Raw genomic sequence first — 17,754 nt, 5'->3', positions numbered from 1 at the left:
TACTGTTCTAGAGGACCTGAGTGTTTTCAACACCCTTGTATGGTGGCTCACAATTTCCTATAACTAGTTCCAGGTGATGCGACACTATTCTGAGCTTTTTACGCGCACATAAATGGCATATACTCACACAGATTCACATGCATACACATAATAAAAATCCTAAAAATGTTAAAAAAAAACACCCTCAACAGTGGTAATGAAATGAAACATGTAAAGAAATTTGTTTATAAAAATTACAAGTATGTGATTAATGATGTGAAATAGTTTGCTGGTAGAAAGTTCAGATACAATTTATCCATAAAAATAGAACATTGAGACCTGGGTGTGATAGTGTATGCCTGTATCCTAGTACTCAGGAGAGGTCAATGAAGGCTACATAGCAGATTTCAGGCCAACCTGAGCTACATAGTGAGATAGTGAAAAAACAAAGGATATCTACTATACTGGCCAATTTTCCATTATTGTCCTAAAATGTTAAATGTTTCCAACATTTTATTTGGGATGTATTACAGATTATTTTAGTATATTTATGTTCTTAATTGTGTTTTACTTGGTCTGGTGTTAAATTTTTACTAATGGTAGAAGTTGGTTCCTAAAAAGTACTCTTTAGTATTTAGGAGGAAGCTAAGTTGTACTAAAACTTTGCTGACAATTACCTAAATGTGAGTTGTCTGCATTGCCATAGTTGAAAATTTGTAACACTATATCCATTTTTGCATATAGTTGCACTTATTTTTTTAAAACTTTATTTGTATTTTATGTGTATGAGTGTTTTGCCTGCATGTGTTCTACGTGCATGAAATGACCAAGGAGGCCAGAAGAAGGCGTCAGATCCCCTAGAACGGGAATTACAGACAGTTGTTAGTTACCATGTGGGTGCTGGGAACGGAACCCAGGTCCTCTGCAAGAGAAGCCAGTGCTCTTAACCACTGAGCCATGTCTCCAGCCCTTGCACTGATTTTTTTTAATGCTTGTGTATGTGTGTGTTCATATATGTGCTTGTGCACCTGCATGTGGAGGCCAGAGGACATGAGGTATCATTTTCAAGCATGGTCTACCTCTTCCGAGACAGGATCTTTAACTTCCTTAGTGCTTCCTAAATTAGGTTGAGTGAGTCCCACTGATCCTTTTGTCTCTACTCAGCACTGAGATTATAAACACATTGTATCAAACCTAGTATTCTTATGTAGGTGGTAGGGAACCAACTCAAGTTCTCTTACTTGTAAGGAAAGCATTACTAAACTCTTCAGCCCTACACTAATATTTTAGAAAAGGTTTTATTCAAATACAATAGATAGACTCAGTGTTTTCTGGCCCTTAAACATCTTTCTAATTTGAGAAAAATTGTAACAATATATGTTGATTACTTAGTCTAATAACCATAGAGACTTGGAAATATAAGGGGGTCTGTTCAAATATCAAACACCTGAAAAAGGCTTCCAAGTCTTTTCTACTTTGCTGGAAGAACTCATAATCTATATTTCATTGTTCAACAAAGAATTAAGCCAGTGGTGCCAGTTGCATGTAGTCACATCTCTGACTACACCTTTCTGGTATTTTATATTGTGAAGTTTTAAGTACCTCGATATTAGTCCCAATCCTATGGTTTCTCAGCTGAGAAAATAAGGCCAAAGGTTAAAGTTTGCCCAAGATTACAGCTTTTTGCTAGAGCTGTCATTAGAAAGATCCTTGATTCAGTCTTGCATGTTTTTCTACCATTCCATAATATCTGTTGTAAGCTTTTGGTTTTTTGTTTTTTTTATAAGGTACCCTATTTAGCTACTCTAATCCAAATATTTTTTTCTTAAGTTTTTCTTTCAGAAGTTGTTTTAGTGGGGATTTCACACCTGGATTTTCCTTTGATATATGACACACTTACCTAGGACTCAAACCTGTGATTCTGAGTTTTGGGATTCTATGAAAATCCTGTGGGTAGGAATAGTAGTAGGTGACAAATTTCGTTGTCTTAATTAACATAAATGACTAAGACAGTTTTGTGTGTGTGTGTGTGTGTAAAAATTAGAGATGAAAAGAATTTAGAGAATAGTATAAATCACTAATTTTACAGATGAGTGAAGAGGCTAAGGAACTTGTAAGTTAACATCTTAGTAGTTCTTATAAAAATTATAATCAAAATTCTTTTTGAAATATTTTCAAATAAAGTTCTGTTAAGTTCAGTTACAGGAAAGGGTTTCAAGTTAGCAAAGACAGTGGACAAGAGGAATGCAGTTTAATGCTTATTTATTGGTGGTATTTAAATTTCCAGGTATAAGGAACCAAAAGACTTCAGTGTTAGGAAATTGGCACAGTGGACAGATTCAGAGGTAGCTGACTAGTCCTAGAAAGCTTATAGGTTAGAGTAGATGGAAAGTGATATTGTGGGATGACCTTGGGAAGTAGGAATTTTAGATATGCTTAAAATTTGGAGAGAGAGCTAGAAAGATCTGGAGGGAAGGCAAATCTAACCAGTGAACTTGATGTAGGGTCCTAGATCATAACAAAATTAGTCACATGAAAATACCTATAGGTGTTTGATATTTTAGATATTGCAGAGTTAAATCATTAGCACAAAATGACAAAGTTTAAAGTAAAAAATGACTAAAAATACTGTAGGTGGTTTTCTTTTTTCCCCCACTTATGTTCATAATGTAAACCATTTATAGAGATGACTGTAAATTTACAAATAGCCTTTTTCATCTGTAAAAGAAGGGTCTTTTGAAAATTCTGCTTAATTATTTTTGGGTTTATTATACTATCCTTTGTTCACTAGTGTTTAAGTTTAACTTGTAATTAAGGTAATACATGTAAATCAATGTATTAATAAGTTTCTTCAAAGCTTATCATAGTGCTGCTGTATTCCCATTGTCCCCATATGTCTGATCCTATATATTAGAGGTAACCATATTTTGTGTGTTTTTAAATAGTACGCTCAAATTGGTTCTTATTTTTGAATTTGAATATTATCTATTGGCCTACCTGGAGAAACTTACTTTTTTTTTTTTTTTGAGACAGGATCTCCCTGTAGTCCCAGCTGGCCTGGAACTCACTATGTTGACCAGACTGGCCTTGAACTCGTAAAGATCCACCTGCCTCTGCCTCCCAAGTGCTGGGACTAAAGGCATGCACCACCATGGTGGGCCATTCTTACTTTTTTAATTTTAATTTTTTGAGAATTTCATTTCATGAATGTTGCATTTACATGATTTCCATCCTCTCCCAGTCCCCTGCCAATGCCTCCCATGTACCCTACCACTCCCCCTCAGTTTCCTGTCCTTTGATTATTATTGTTACATATGCATACATTTATAAATACACGTGTGGCACTGAGTCCATATAGTGATTTGTGTGTACCTGAGTTTAGGGCTGCCCACTTGATTCTCCTTCAGCATCCACTGATGAGAATTCATAATTGTATACATTTATAGAGTACAAGTGATATATTTGACATGTATACAATGTGGGATGATCAAATTAAGCATATCCTCTTTCACCTATCATTTTTATGGGGGGAGATATTTGAAATTTTGATATTTCAAAATATGATTGACTGTACACACCCTAATGCGGAATAGCTTTCAGACATGCTGTCTGAATCTTTACACCCTGTTCATCAGTTCCCTATTCTCCATTACCTGTTCTGCCTGCTTTACTTGTATTTCAACTTTTTTGGATTCTAAATATAAATCATGTAGCATTAGTCTTTCTGTGTCTGGCTTATTTCACTTAAACTAATACTACACATTTGTTCAACCTATCAGAAGTGACAGGATTTTTAACAGGCTGAATAGTATATCACTATATGTATACCGTACTTTATTCATTTATTTACTGATAGACATTGAGATGGTCTATATCTTTTAAAAAATGTTTTTATTTTTTATATGTATGAGTGTATTGCCTGCATGTGTGTACGTGCACCTATGTTGTACAGTGCCTGCAGAGGTCAGAAGAGGGCATTGGATACCCTGAAACTGGGGTTATAGACAATTGTTAGCTGTCATGTAGGTGTGCCGAATTGAAACTGGGTCCTCTGCAAGAGGAACCAGTGCTCTTAACCGCTGAGCCATCTCTGGGCCCTGTTTCTATATCTTTTAATAATGCATATTTTGTATTCTGATATCTGTGCTCTCCGAATACATGTCTAATCTATTTTATCTTTAATCATTCATTCCTTCATATTTTTGCCTAATTCACTCAGTAATGATAACCTCTTATAATTTGTAGTGTGATTATTCAAAAATGGAATAAACTCAAGTTTCATCCTGTTAAAAAAAAACTCAATAAATTATATGTTAAGAAAAAAAATAACATTTTTATTAATTCAAGAATTTCATTATATATATGTATGTATATATGTATGTATACCCAAGCCTTCGGAGTCCAGTTTGTGTTCTTTAAATACTCTTGATTGTGTGTGAGTGTGTGTGTGTGCGCGTGTGTGCGTGCGCGTGCATGTATGCTTCTGAGGATCGAACCCAGGGCCTCATGCACATAAGGCATATAGTCAATTAACTGAACTACATCTCTAGCCCTAGATTTCCTTTAATAGGAGACATTTTATTATTGGGTCAATGTCCATACATGTTCTTTTCCTTCATGGTTAGACTGTTGGTATCAAAAAATTAATTCTTGGTTATCCATTTTGTTGACGTAGTCTTCTGTCTTATTGTCTTATCTCTCTCTCTCTCTATCTACAGGGTTTCAGTGTATTCCAGGCTGGCCTTTAACTTGATAATGTAGCTGAAGATGACCTTTAAGTTCTGATATTCCTGCCTCCACCTCTCAATTATTGGACTTACAGACATGTGGCACCAAGTTCACTTTATGTGATTCTGGGAATACCACCCAAGGGTTCATGTGTGCGATACAACCATTCTACCAGCCAGCCAAATTACATCCTCAGTCCTCCATTATTTATTCTGTTTTTTTTATGATGAAATTGATTACTGTTCATATTTATGACTTAAAAATATATGTCCTGATTTTCTTTGAAACTTTTAGGACTACTTTAGCCTCTGACCTCGGAAACTTTATTGTTATATGTAGTGCCAGTGATCTTTCTTCATTTTTCTGGCTACTTCTTGGTCCCTTTCAATTTCACTGGGTATCAGTGCTAGAATTTTTATTGTCATCATTTCTTTTCTACTCATCTCTGGGTATCTTGTTGTTTAGATGTTGGCTTTCCTAGATTCATCATCTGATTTTCTTATTCTTCTTAGCCGGTGGTGGCGCACGCCTGTAGTCCCAGCACTTGGGAGGCAGAGGCAGGCAGATCTCTGTGAGTTCAAGGCCAGCCTGGTCTACATGGTCAGTTCCAGGACAGCTGGGACTACAGGGAGACCCTGCTTCAAAAAGACAAAAAAAAATTAGCTTTTTAAATATTTTAGGTGTGAGTATATTGCCTGCATGTATGTAAGTGTACTGGTGTCATGCAGTGCCCTTGGAGGTCATATAAGAGGGCATCGGATCCCCTGGAACTGGAGTTAAAATTGTTAGCTAGAGTTATGGACAATTGTTAGCCATCGTGGGTGCTGGGAACTGAACCTAGGTCCTCTGCAAGAGCATCCAATGCTCTTAACTGCTGAGCTATCTAATCTGTGAGCTCAACTAAATTCTGTTTGTTCTGCTTTTTGTTTTAGTTTAAAAATTTAAAATATAGTAAAATCGTGGGTTTTTTTTTTTTTGTCTTTTTGGGAAAAATTCATTTTTGAGATAGGATTTGTAGCCCTGGCTGTCCCATTTTTAAAGAGTATAATTGAATAATTTTTAGTGCGTACAGTGAATTGTGCAAACCATTGTGAAAATTTAAGATTTTTGTCATTTCATTGTGCTTGCTGTCAAAGCCTATTCTCACCACAGCCCCAAGTACTACTAACCTGATTTCTATCTCTGAATTTACCTTGTTGGCATATTTTATATAAATACATCTTCTTTTTCTTCTTCTTCTTCTTTTTTTTTTTTTTTTTTTTTTTTGTATATGGCTTCTTTTATTTAGGGCCAGTTTCTCCATAGCTATCCCAATAGCTATCTCAATAAGTGTGTAATGATGTTTCCTTGTGGTTTTAATTTGCATTTTCCTAATGGCTAATGATGCCTTTTTTTAATCTTTTAAAAAATTTATTTTAAGACAGGGTCTCTAGCCAGGCTGGCCTGAAGCTCTCTGTGTAGCAGAGGATGACCTGAACTCCAGATCTTTCTACTTCTACCTCCTGTGTCTCAGTGCTTCCTGCATATGAGACAAGCACTCTACCAACTGAACTATATTACCAGGCCCCATTCTTTATATTTAGTAAAACATACTCAAGTATCATGCCCATTTTAAAATCTGGGCTTTTTGTTGTTGTTTGTTTCAAACTCATTGTATAGCAGAGGGTGGCTGTAAACTTCTGATTCTGCTGCCTCTACTTCCTGAGTGCTGAGATCACAAGTAGGTGCCACCATGCCAGGTTTTTGTATGTCTGTAGATTGAACTCTGGGCCTCTTCCACTCTAGGCAAGCATTCTGTTAAGCTATATGCCAATCCCAACTTTCAGTAATAATTGATATATTTTCTCCCAGTTTGTGTCTTGTATTGCCACTTTCCTATTATTTGCAGAACAAAATTTTATTTTCTTAAAGCTCAATTTTTTATATTTTAACAACTGCCTAATCTAACTCTGGAAGGTTTTCTCCTAAAACCGTTTTTTTTTGTTTGTTTGTTTTGATTTTATGCTTTGGTATTTGAATATTCGTTTCTAGTTCAAAAATTAGAATACGTAATACAAAAGGACACCAAGAGACGCTTCCTTACAGCCTTTCTCTTGTTGCCTTCACTTTTCTTGGGAGCCAGCTGTCAGTAGGAGAAATACAAAAGGCTTTATTTTACATTTAGATCTGGTCTGTATTGAATTAGTTACTTATATAAGGTGTGAGATGCAGGTCTACACTTTATTTTTGTATTATGAATGGTCCTGTGGATATAACTGATCTATTACGTTTTTTCCTTTGTCAAAAAGAAATTGAGTGTACTTATATCTGTCTATGGCTGGCTACTCGTGTGTAGTACCTTTCTCTTACAGTCTTCATGTTACCTGATTTTCTGATCTTTGTTTCCAACTTTCTCATTTTCTGATTTTCTTCCTGGCCCTAGTTAGTTTCCCTTCTTCCACTCCCTTTCTCAAAATGAAGTATGTGAATTGTATTAATTGATGTTTCCTACACTTGTTTAGTTTAAAATGTAACAGGTGTAGAATGTTTTTTTTTTCTTTTCCTGTAGAATATGACAAATGAACTAACTTTTAAATTGTAGCGTTTAATTAGCTTTTCTCAGTGAAGTAGTGATCTTAAAGATTGTAATCTCTGTAAGCAAACGATGTAGTTCAAAACTTTTACAAAAGGCATTGCTTCTCCTGTTTAAAAAAGAAACTAGTTAAGTAGTTTTAAATTGTCATGCTCAGGAAAATCAAGATTTTGTTCTCTTCTACCATGCTTTTATTTCATTCTTAAATTACAAGTGATGGTTAATGGTTTTTGTGTAGATAGCAGTCATGATTACTGTTGATACACACATACAAGAAAAATAATTCCCCTGAACCTGCTTTACATTGAAACTTATCCAAAATCAGCTTTTTTTTAAATTTAGAGAATAGTTTCTTAGTTTCTGTGATCAAACTTATGTAGATAAGACCTCACATAGTTGATACAGTGTGTTACTCCTGTTCAGATGACAAAAATTATTTTAACATTTTTAGACCAGTATGAAAAGCAAGCTTTTGACTTACTAATTCATTTACTTATTTGACATGCTGGGGTTGAACCCAGTGTACAAGATAAGTGCTCTGTCACTGAACAGCATACCCCTAGCCCTGAAATTATTTTTAACACTTAAAAAGGGTTAGAAAAGGATTGTATTTTTCATCAAATAAAAATAAGATACGTGGTAGTTGAATGAAATAATAGAAGTGATACTTTTCTCTAGATCCAGAGTAATTTTTTCTGGAAAAGTACCCTACAAGTTTAAAGCACACACCTGTCCAACACGTCTTATAGTGTGTTACAGTGTTTTAACTGTACATTTCTAGAAAGTGGGTGGGTAAGAAATTTTCATGCAGTTTCCATTGTTGCCACTTTTCCTAAAATATTTTATTATTTTTATGTGTATGAGTGTATTGCTTGCATGGGTGTAAGTGCACACGTGTTGTGCAGTGCCCATGGAGGTCAGAGGAGGCCATCTGATTCCTCTGGAACTGGAGTTAAGGATGATTGTTAGCTGCCATGTGGGTGCTGGGAATTGAACCCTGATACTCTGTAAGATCAGCCGGTGCTCTTAATCTCTCAGCCATCTCTTCAGCCTCCTTGTTGCCACTTTTAAGAAATACTATTTGCATTTCGTCTTGCTATTAGTGCTATGCAGTAACTTGGAAGACATTCCTGAAAAATGATATCAGGATCTCCCAGCATAGTTAATATTTAATGGATCAAGTTTCTGTAGTACTAGTATTTTTATCTATAATTAAATGAGTTTACTTCATTCTTGAAATAGCCAGACAATTGTTTGGCGATTTTTACTTTGCTTGAATTGCAACCTCTGTCCTTACAGATAAAGGGAGGTTCCCGCCTCCTTAAAAAAAAAAAAATGTTATTAATACAAAAGCTGATTAGTTGCCCCTCCCCCCCCCCCATTTTCCTGAATTTCTAAGGGCACAGGTAATTTGGGTAAAAGCTAGTTAGAAATAACGGGAGACTTCATAAAGCTTAATTTGGACTCGGCTTCATCTCAACATGTGAGTCTTATTGTTATCTTGGCAGCCTCGTGCAGCAGTTGCCCTGAGTTCAGAGGCAGATTAAGTTTCTTTTTAGAATGCCAGAGCTCAGCTGCTTAATCATACTTTCTCAACCAGGTGCTGATTGTGGCGTCCCACCTTTCCTCTAGTATGCACCCTCCCTCCCGTGTCTCAAGTTTCCTATTCTTTGGAGCACTGGCTCTTCTTTTTTTGTTTTTTTTCCACAGGGTCCTGTCCTGCCCTGTCCTGGGCCAGCCAGCCCCTTGCTTCTCCTGCTTCTGAGACGTGCCAAGATTCTGCAACCCTGCTTCAACTGCCTTGTGCCTAGACCTTGAGCTGCTTTCTGGATATCCGCCACACAAGTGCAAGCACTTGTCGCCACTGCCTGTTCCTCCGTGCCCTGTGTTTTCCTATTTTCCATACCTCTGTTCCTTCTTTCTCCCTACCCCATGCACAATGCATAAAGGATGGAAAAAGTACTGCGGCCAGAAGTCTTTGAATGAGGCATCAATGGATGAATATTTAGGCAGTTTAGGGTTGTTTCGAAAGCTGATTGCCAAGGATGCCTCTTGCCTCTTTCGAGCAATTTCTGAGCAGGTAAAAATAAATGTCTTGCCTATGTTGAGTTTTCAGAGTTGAGATGTGGTGTGGTCCAGTAGCAAAATCTGTAGCTTACTGAAAGAAAAATTATCTTTTCTGTTTCTCAATGAAAATAAAGCACAGACAGTGAAATGCTGTGTGCCACTGCTAATCAGAGCAAATGTGCTGCTATAATGGGGCTTTTTGTTTTGTAATGCCAATTTGTAATACAGGAGGGATAAGTTAACATGGGACTAAAGAAAGCTTTGAAATGAATCTCAGTCCTTTGTAGGAATCCCCTGCTTCCTCTGTGTTTCTGTTCAAGAAAAAGATTGGCAGCTTTGGTACCCTTAAGAAGTAGAAAGGGAAAGTGACAAAATTGTCAGTCTCACTAAAGATGAACATTTTTAAGATAAGGCATGGCTTCCTGGCCATTCAGGTGCAGTCAGAGAAGGACTTACTATCCCTGTTTCCAACATGTGTTCTGGATTAGGAAACTAAGCATACAATTCATAGTCTTTTTAGAACTTCTATTTCAAATGACTTGACAGCTGATCTTTTCTTTTTTAGTTGTTTTACAGTCAGATTCATCATTTACACGTCAGGAGAACTTGTGTCTCATATATGAAGGAAAATCAACAAGTTTTTGAGTCTGTAAGTAGAATATATACCCTTGAGAGAGTTGTTGGTAATGCACATAATTAAGTGGGCAAAACTAATTTTTAGCAACTACATAAAACTGAAGAAGTTCTATCATAACTTCTCTTTTCTCAAAGCAAATATTTAATTCCTAACTGACTTCCTGCTAGCTAGCATGCTTTTGTACCTCCTCCCCAAATTAAGTTGCTTTGTACTTTGAGTAATTAAAAGCCTGGTATCACATGCCTGTAGTCCATTTCTGGTCTCTAATCCCAGAACTCTGATGCTGAATCAGAAGAATAATGAATTCCAGGCCAGGCTGAGGTATCTTGGGAGATCGTTTTAAAAGTAAGAATAATTAAAAGCCGGGCATAGTGGCATATGCCTTTAATCCTAGCACTTGGGAGGCAGAGGCAGGCGGATTTCTGTGAGTTCAACGCCAGCCTGGTCTACATAGTGAGTTCCAGGACAGTTGGGGCTACAGGGAGACCCTGTCTCAAAAAGACCAAATAATAATAACAATAATAAAGAAATAACAATCTGGTTCTTCCACTTCTTTCTCTATAAACAACCCCAAAATTCCAAGTCCTAAAATATTTACATTTTCAGTACTGTTTGGGGTTACCCATACCACTGTTTTCTTGAACAATTCATAAAAGGTGTAACTCTAGATATTTTAAAATGTACATTTTAGTCTATACTTCGTAATCCTCAGCCAATTTGAAGAGTGTTGTAAAACTTAATTGTAAGGAAACGTCTGTTAGTCGTAATATCTTTCTTTTGAAAAAAAGGAAAATTGTAATAGTCGAAGCGGTACCCACTAATAGTTGACTTTAAGAACAGTGTTTAGAGGACATCTTTGTACATATGCAGTTTGAGTTGTTAGAGAAACAAAGTTGTACCAAGGTCTGATTTGAAGTGTACCCCCCCCCCTTTTTTTTTTTTAACTACTTGATGCTTTTCACTGTATGGGTAATTACCTGCCTGCTTTTGGAGGTTTATTCTTAATTTTATCAACAGGTTTTAGTGAATTTTAAAATACTGTAAAAGCTTGTTACCTTGAAGTTGATTATAGTCTTTTCCACACCTGGGGAAAGCACTAGTTCCTGACACTGAAATGCAAGACTATGGTGTAAAGCAGCATATCTCAAGTATTTTGTGCTTATATATAACATGGGGATCTTGTGAAACTACAGATTTTGACTCAGTAGGTCTGAACTAAGGTCTGAGATGTTTGCATTTCTAAGAAACTTCAAGCCATTTGTGCTGTTGATTCCTAGACCACATTTTGAGTAACGAAGATGTATAAGATTTTAAAAGTACTGGATGAATATCAGACATACTGTTAGAAGCCTGATCTCTCTTCCCCCTAAAAGAGTTTATGCTGTGTAGTTACTTTTTTAGAGAAAATGCAAGGAAAAATACCAACCAGTCTTAAATGAGGCCACAAGGATGCTTGTGAGGGCGATAGATACTTTCAATTGTAATAGTAATTTCTTGGTCAAAATTTGCGCTATTATGTGTTTGTTGCATGTCAATTATTTTTCAAAGCTTTAGAAAATAAAGTGAGTTTAATCCAGTTTCATTTTTACTGAGATGTGTATTCTACATACAATAAGATTTGTCATTTTAAGATTAACATTTTTAGTTTTGGCCAAGATAGAAGTTATTGAAACTGCTGTTGATAATCTGGGTGCATTATATCCACTACCCCAAAAGTTACTTAGGCCCAGGCCTTTTATCTTTTCTTTTTAAATCTTATTATTTTTATTTTATGTATATGAGTATATTGCCTGCATGTAGGTAAGTACACCTGTGTTGCAGTGGCCGTGGAGGACAGAAAAGGCCATCAGATCCCCTGGAACTGGAGTTACAGATAGTTGTTAGCTGCCATGTGGGTTCTGGGATTCGAACCCAGGTCTTCTGCAAGAACAACCAGTGTTCTTAACCACCGAGCCATCTCTCCAGCCCTGGCCCAGGACTTTTTTGAGATCAGTGAAATTCTCTTTATAAAGTTCCTTAGTTTAATTTTCTAAACGTTTCCTGCCAAACTTTGAATCCTTATAATTGTTGACCTTGCTTCATTTATTAAAATTGTCAGGTTACTTGAGTTGACATTTCAAAAGAAACCTTTGAACATATCATTTGATGATGTGCACTGATATGTAGATAAACAAAGACCCGCTCCTGAAGTACTTTTCTCCACTTGTAACTTTGGTGTATGTGCCAGTCTTCTTGAGGTGCTGTGCGAACTAGTAATTTGACACTAATTATTAAGATGAACAAAATACTTACTAGAAGGTATACTGCAGAATATCAGAGTTCAGTAATGCTGTATATTTGGTTAAATCAAGTTTGTGTATTTTTGAAGTATGTGGAAGGATCTTTTGAGAAGTACCTGGAACGGTTGGAAGATCCCAAGGTAAGATAAAATATGAGAATATTATCTTTTTTCAGAACTATTTGGAATAGTAACCTAAACATTTTTCTGTGTTGCTATAACTAGTCACAAAATGTTAAGTAGACAACTGTGTGGATTGAAACAGTTATTGTGAAAGAGGCAATGGCCTGTTTTGTATTGAATATGAAGAACTGGGTTAACCATCTTGTCTGTAGACTACTGAGCGTACACTGCTTGGGAAAAGGACCATGTTGAGAAACATTAAAGCTTTTTCACTTTCATGGGAAAGAACGTTAATGTTACTGAAGGTTTATTATTTTTTGAAACAATTCACCTGATTTGTATAATGTGGGAGTTAAAAGTCATAACCATTATTTAGAAATATTTACTTGATAAAATTAATTCTGTTGCTGTGCTTAAATTGACATTTTGTTACATACACTGCTACCTTTATATTTTATAGCAGTTACATTTTATGACCTTTAAATTTCTCGTAGTGTGTTGTTATTACCTAACGGGCAAGAGGAGCTTTGCTTTGAGATAAGTTTATGTTACTGAGTAGCTATCATAATACTCTGATACTCAGAACAAATTACAGTATGTTACACAAATTAGAGTATATTATACAAATACTTCATCTGACCCATTAAATAACCTAAAAGTGTTGAACTTGTAAACAATTTTGACTTCATAGTTAAAAAATGCTTTAAAAAACTGCACTATTTGTTTAGGAGAGTGCTGGCCAGCTGGAACTAAGAGCTCTTTCTCTAATTTATAAGTAAGTTATATCAGAGGGCAGGGGGAGAAAGGAGGGGGGAGAGAATGACAATGAATATATGAATATGAGAGAGTGAATCTGTATGTAAGACTTCTCTTAAAATTAAATTTGAGAGTTGATACATTAATAATGTGGAATGAGAAAAATCAATTTGCTATAGTTCCGGGGTGAAGGACTAATGCTCTCTTTCTGGCATTTGTGTCTTGAAAGGAAGAACAAAAGGAAGTCAAGTGTGCTTGGAGCATGCATATAAATGCCAGTGCTGAGGAAGGAGACTGAGGCAGGAGGATCTTGAGTTCACGGCTACCCTGGGCTCAATAACAATTCCCTGTCTCAAAATGCACAAACAAAAAGACTCAAAAAACTGAACTCCTAGTTTTTCCTGTAGGAAATCAGGATATTTACTTTTAAAATTTTTTCTGACTATTTAACATTGTGCTTATTTTCATACATTCTCAATGGGGCTGTATCACTTCCAATGTAGAAATTGGAGCCCCCCCCCAAAAAAAAAATCTTAGATACTCCCTTATATGGTCACAGTACATTTTTGTTATTAAAATTTCATGGGGAAATAAGGAAAGGTCTTAGAGTTCCTTAGAGGCCTTCTAAGTTAAAGCTATTTTATGTATACTAAATGATCTCTACCCATTTTTTGTTTTCTACCTGTGTAGTCGGGATTTCATTCTTTATCGCTATCCTGGAAAACCACCAACTCATGTCACAGATAATGGCTACGAAGACAAGGTAAGAAGATGAATGCTGACTAAAATAAAATTGAGGGATGCTTCTGGCTTACCAGAATATTAAGAAATGATCCTTTTAACTTAGTGAAACAATAAGCCTAGTCTAAATGACAGTATTCTATGCCAGAAGCCTTTTCCTCTCCAATCAGTTACCTCATCGTGGTTAGCTACCTCTCTAAGCAGATTGTTCATGCCACTCTTGTGTAATATGAAAAACCACAAAACCACATAATACCCTAAGTGACTCCTCACTGACCAGACGATTAACTTCACGTTCTGAAGCTATGTATTCAATGTCCAGTTTTATTCTTCCATCCTTAGTGTATATACCATGCTTCCTGCTTTTTATTTTCAGGATGTATGCATGTGCAAAACACATAGGTAAATTTAAATCTAGATTGTGCATATGAGGGAAAACAAACTTTGAGTCTTGCTTGTTATGCCTAACATAATCTTCAATTACATCCATTTTTCTGCACATGTGATGATTTCTTATGGCCTTATAAAACTTTCTGTATATGTGCCACATTTTCTTTATCCATTCATCTATTGGTGGACATCTAGACTGATTGCATTTCTTAGTTCTTCTGAATAGTGCAGCAGTGAACATGGATGTGCAAGTATCTCTGACATATTGACTTAGAAAAGCCTTTGGGAGTGATGCAGTTGTTTCATATAGTAGTTCCTTTACCTATTTTTCTTTTATGCATATGAGTCTTTTGCCTGCATATTTTCAAGTGTACTAGTATGATGCCATGCCTGTGGGGGGTCAGAAGAGGTTGGTGGATCCCTCTGGAACTGGTGTTACAGATGGTTAGTCAACATGTGGGTACTGGAAACTGAACCTGGGTTCTCTGCAAGAGCAGCAAGTGCTGTTCTTAAATGCTAAGCCATCTCTGCAGCCCCAGTAGTTCCATTCTTAGGTTTTTTTCCTTTACTTTTTTTCAAAAAAATTGAATTTTTCTATTTTTCAATCAATATGGGTTGATGGTATTTGGGAACTGCCACACTGACTTCGATAGTATTTATACCAGTTTACATTCCCACTTGTAATATATATGACTTTCCTCTTTCTTCCCCATTTTCATAGTATGTTTCCATGTGTTTTTTTTTTGTATTTTTAAATTATTTATTTAATAACCATATAATTAGAAGAAGCATTTCATTACAACAGCATTGACATATTCAGTAACAATTTCCAGAGCTAAGATGCATGTCTTTCAAAATTGGCTGTAAATTTTTAGGTTTACAGTTGAATTGATACAGTTATACAATATTGTACTCCGTATAACCCCTATAAGACATAAAATTAAATAAGGTTTATAAACTTTAAAAAAGATCTCAATTTCATTCAGTTTCATACAGAAAAACTCATTTTTAATGTAACTGAAACTACGATGCATATGTTTCTAATCTCTATATATCTGATTATTACTAGTCACAGTCACTTTCTGAGCTCCTTGGCATGTGAGCATGGATATAAAGTCATCAGGTAGATTTCAATGGTAATGTTTTTCACATCTACTAATTATTAAGGAGCAAATATTTATGCTTTGAAGAATTATTTTTTTTCCTGTTTATTTATACACCCACTTCCCAGGTAGGACCCTCCCATAGCCTCCCTCCCCCCACTTGAGCCCTTACACTCTGATACCCTGCTAGTGTCTGCTGTGTTGTTGGCACCCCCAGCCATTCCCCACTACTTGCCCTTCTGGTGAATCTCGTCAGCCTATCTAGAGGTCTTGTTTTAGAAGGGTCAGCTGTTCTTCATCTAGCGGTAATCAGTTCTCTATATTCTTTTCGATAAGATTGGGCTCTGCTGTTCATTTTCCCACTTCTATGCTTGGGTTACTATCTGGGAATCCCTTTGGCCACCCTGGCCATCAACTCAAAAGAAGGTATTGCTTGTCTGGCATTGTTGCTTGTTATGTAGCCTTTAGCTATACATATGGACTCTTATGAAATTATGTTGGCCCATTTAATCTTTGGTTATACTTTCCTTTTGGGTGTTTAAGGCCATACAGTTGGTCCAGATAAAACCGATTTATTTTCACTCTTAAGGTCATTTGAGGATCTGTTCCTCAGGGGTCACATGGGCTTGGGAGGAGCCCCTGGCTCCTCTTACCAGTTCCACCTATGTGAAGGTAAGTCAAAGGTCCTGCGATATCATGGTTGGCTTCGTTTGGAAGCATGGAGGAAATAATTCCTCTGTGTTGACCCTCCTTTTTATAGACTGGACACCGGTTCAAGTCCATCTGGTGGGGTCTCCTCGGCCACCTTGATCAAGAAGACAGGTGACTCACCACCATTATAGGACATTTTGAGAGATGCTCATAGTCCCCTAGAACTAGTCAACCTAGGAGGGCAAGGAGCAAAAAGTGTCGTTTATGTCCCCCTGACCAAATTATTATAGACTTCAAAGTATGTCTGTTAAACACCCAAGAAGGTTAGTTCCACCAGTCTGGTATTTTTAATTACTGTGTGTCATGTAGATATATCTTGGGCAAAGATCAATTCTCAGATAAACCTTTACCTAGACATATATTTCTTTATCTGCTATGTATAATTTTTCAGTAGGTTGTAGGAGTAATATGGTTCTCTCTGGTTTTTAAAACTAGCTAGGCATTGTTTATCTCTCACATTGTCTCACCCCGCCATCATGGTTTTCCGACTTAAGATGCCCCCATTTCCCCCCTTTCTCCCTTACTAATAAAACCCTTCTCCTATGGTCCTACCTCTCTTGAGCTCCATCTTTCCCTTTATCCCCTAGGTTCCTTGTATACCCTTCCCTCCCCCCTCCCTTAAACTAACACAATTTTTAATCCATATTTCCCTTATTAAGACCTGTTTCTTACTGTTCTTCTCTTTCAGGTTATTTCTTTTCCTTTTCCTCCCTGTTTACTTACCCTTGTCCTGGTTCCTGCAGTTATGTCTGTTTGCATACTTATTTATCAGAGTCTGCTTCTAGGATCCACATATGAGGGAGAACATATGTCGATTTTTTTTTCTGTGTTACTTCACTTAGTATAACAGTTTCTAGTTCCATCCATTTACCTGCGAATTTCATGATTTCATCTTTCTTTACTGCTGAGTAAAACTTCATCATATAAATGAACCACATTTTGATTACCCACTCATCAATTGGGGGACACTTATGTTGCTTCCACCATCTCTTAGCTATTGCGAAAAGAGTAGCAACAAACATGGATGTACATGTGTCTCTGCAACAGGATGAGTTCTTTGGGTATATGCCAAGAAGTGGTATAACTGGGTCAAATGGTAGGTTTATTTGTAGTTTTTTCCATAGTGCTTTCCACTGCTTTCCATGGGGGTTGAACAAGCTTGCAGTCCCACCAGCAGTGGATGAGCATTCCCCTTTCCACACATCCTCTCCAACATTTGATATCATTTGTTCTCTTGAGTTAGCCAGTCTGACTAGGGTAAGATGAAATCTTAAAGTGGTTTTAATTTGCATTTCCCTAATTACTAGAGATGTTGAACACCTTTTAAGATTCTTCTTAGCTACCTTTATTTCTTCTTTAGAGAACTCTCTGTTCAGCTCCTGAGCCCATCTTTTTATTGGGTTCCTTCCTTTCTTGGTACTTTGTTTTTGAGTTTGTTATAGATTCTGGGTGATAAACCTCTGATGGACATGTCACTGGTGAAGATTTTCTCCCATTCTGTGGGTTTTCTCTTCACTTCCTTGGTTGCTTCTTTGATGTGCAGAAGCTTTTTAGTTTAATGAGGTCCCATTTTTTGATGCTTGACCTTGTTTCCTGGGCAGTTGATGTCTGGTTTAGAAAATCCTTTCCTACACCTATATCTTGTAGGTTATTGCCAATGTTTTCTTCT

At 36.5% G+C, this 17,754-nt stretch overlaps 1 protein-coding gene across 5 annotated transcripts in view; it reads left to right on the top strand.

Moving 5' to 3' along the window:
• The window catches only part of Alg13 (ALG13 UDP-N-acetylglucosaminyltransferase subunit), a 77,643-nt gene that overhangs the window by 8,601 nt on the left and 51,288 nt on the right, over positions 1-17,754 (top strand). For 2 of the 5 annotated variants that reach the window (XM_029556022.1, XM_029556021.1), the window contains exons 3-7: positions 8,990-9,359; positions 9,912-9,995; positions 12,352-12,402; positions 13,113-13,159; positions 13,831-13,903. In XM_029556022.1, the coding sequence (XP_029411882.1) occupies positions 9,219-9,359; positions 9,912-9,995; positions 12,352-12,402; positions 13,113-13,159; positions 13,831-13,903 (396 nt within the window). In that variant the 5' untranslated portion in view covers positions 8,990-9,218. Of the gene's footprint in view, positions 1-8,989; positions 9,360-9,911; positions 9,996-12,351; positions 12,403-13,112; positions 13,160-13,830; positions 13,904-17,754 lie in introns of those variants that run through there. The other 3 variants (XR_003847032.1, XM_029556023.1, XR_003847031.1) reach the window with 3 other exon arrangements.

This window comes from Nannospalax galili, unplaced genomic scaffold, assembly GCF_000622305.1.
Source record: "Nannospalax galili isolate Female #2095 unplaced genomic scaffold, S.galili_v1.0 scaffold25, whole genome shotgun sequence".
NCBI classification, from domain to species: domain Eukaryota; kingdom Metazoa; phylum Chordata; class Mammalia; order Rodentia; family Spalacidae; genus Nannospalax; species Nannospalax galili.
Note: the sequence above shows the minus strand (reverse complement) of the source record. Positions and strands in the feature narration are given on the sequence as shown.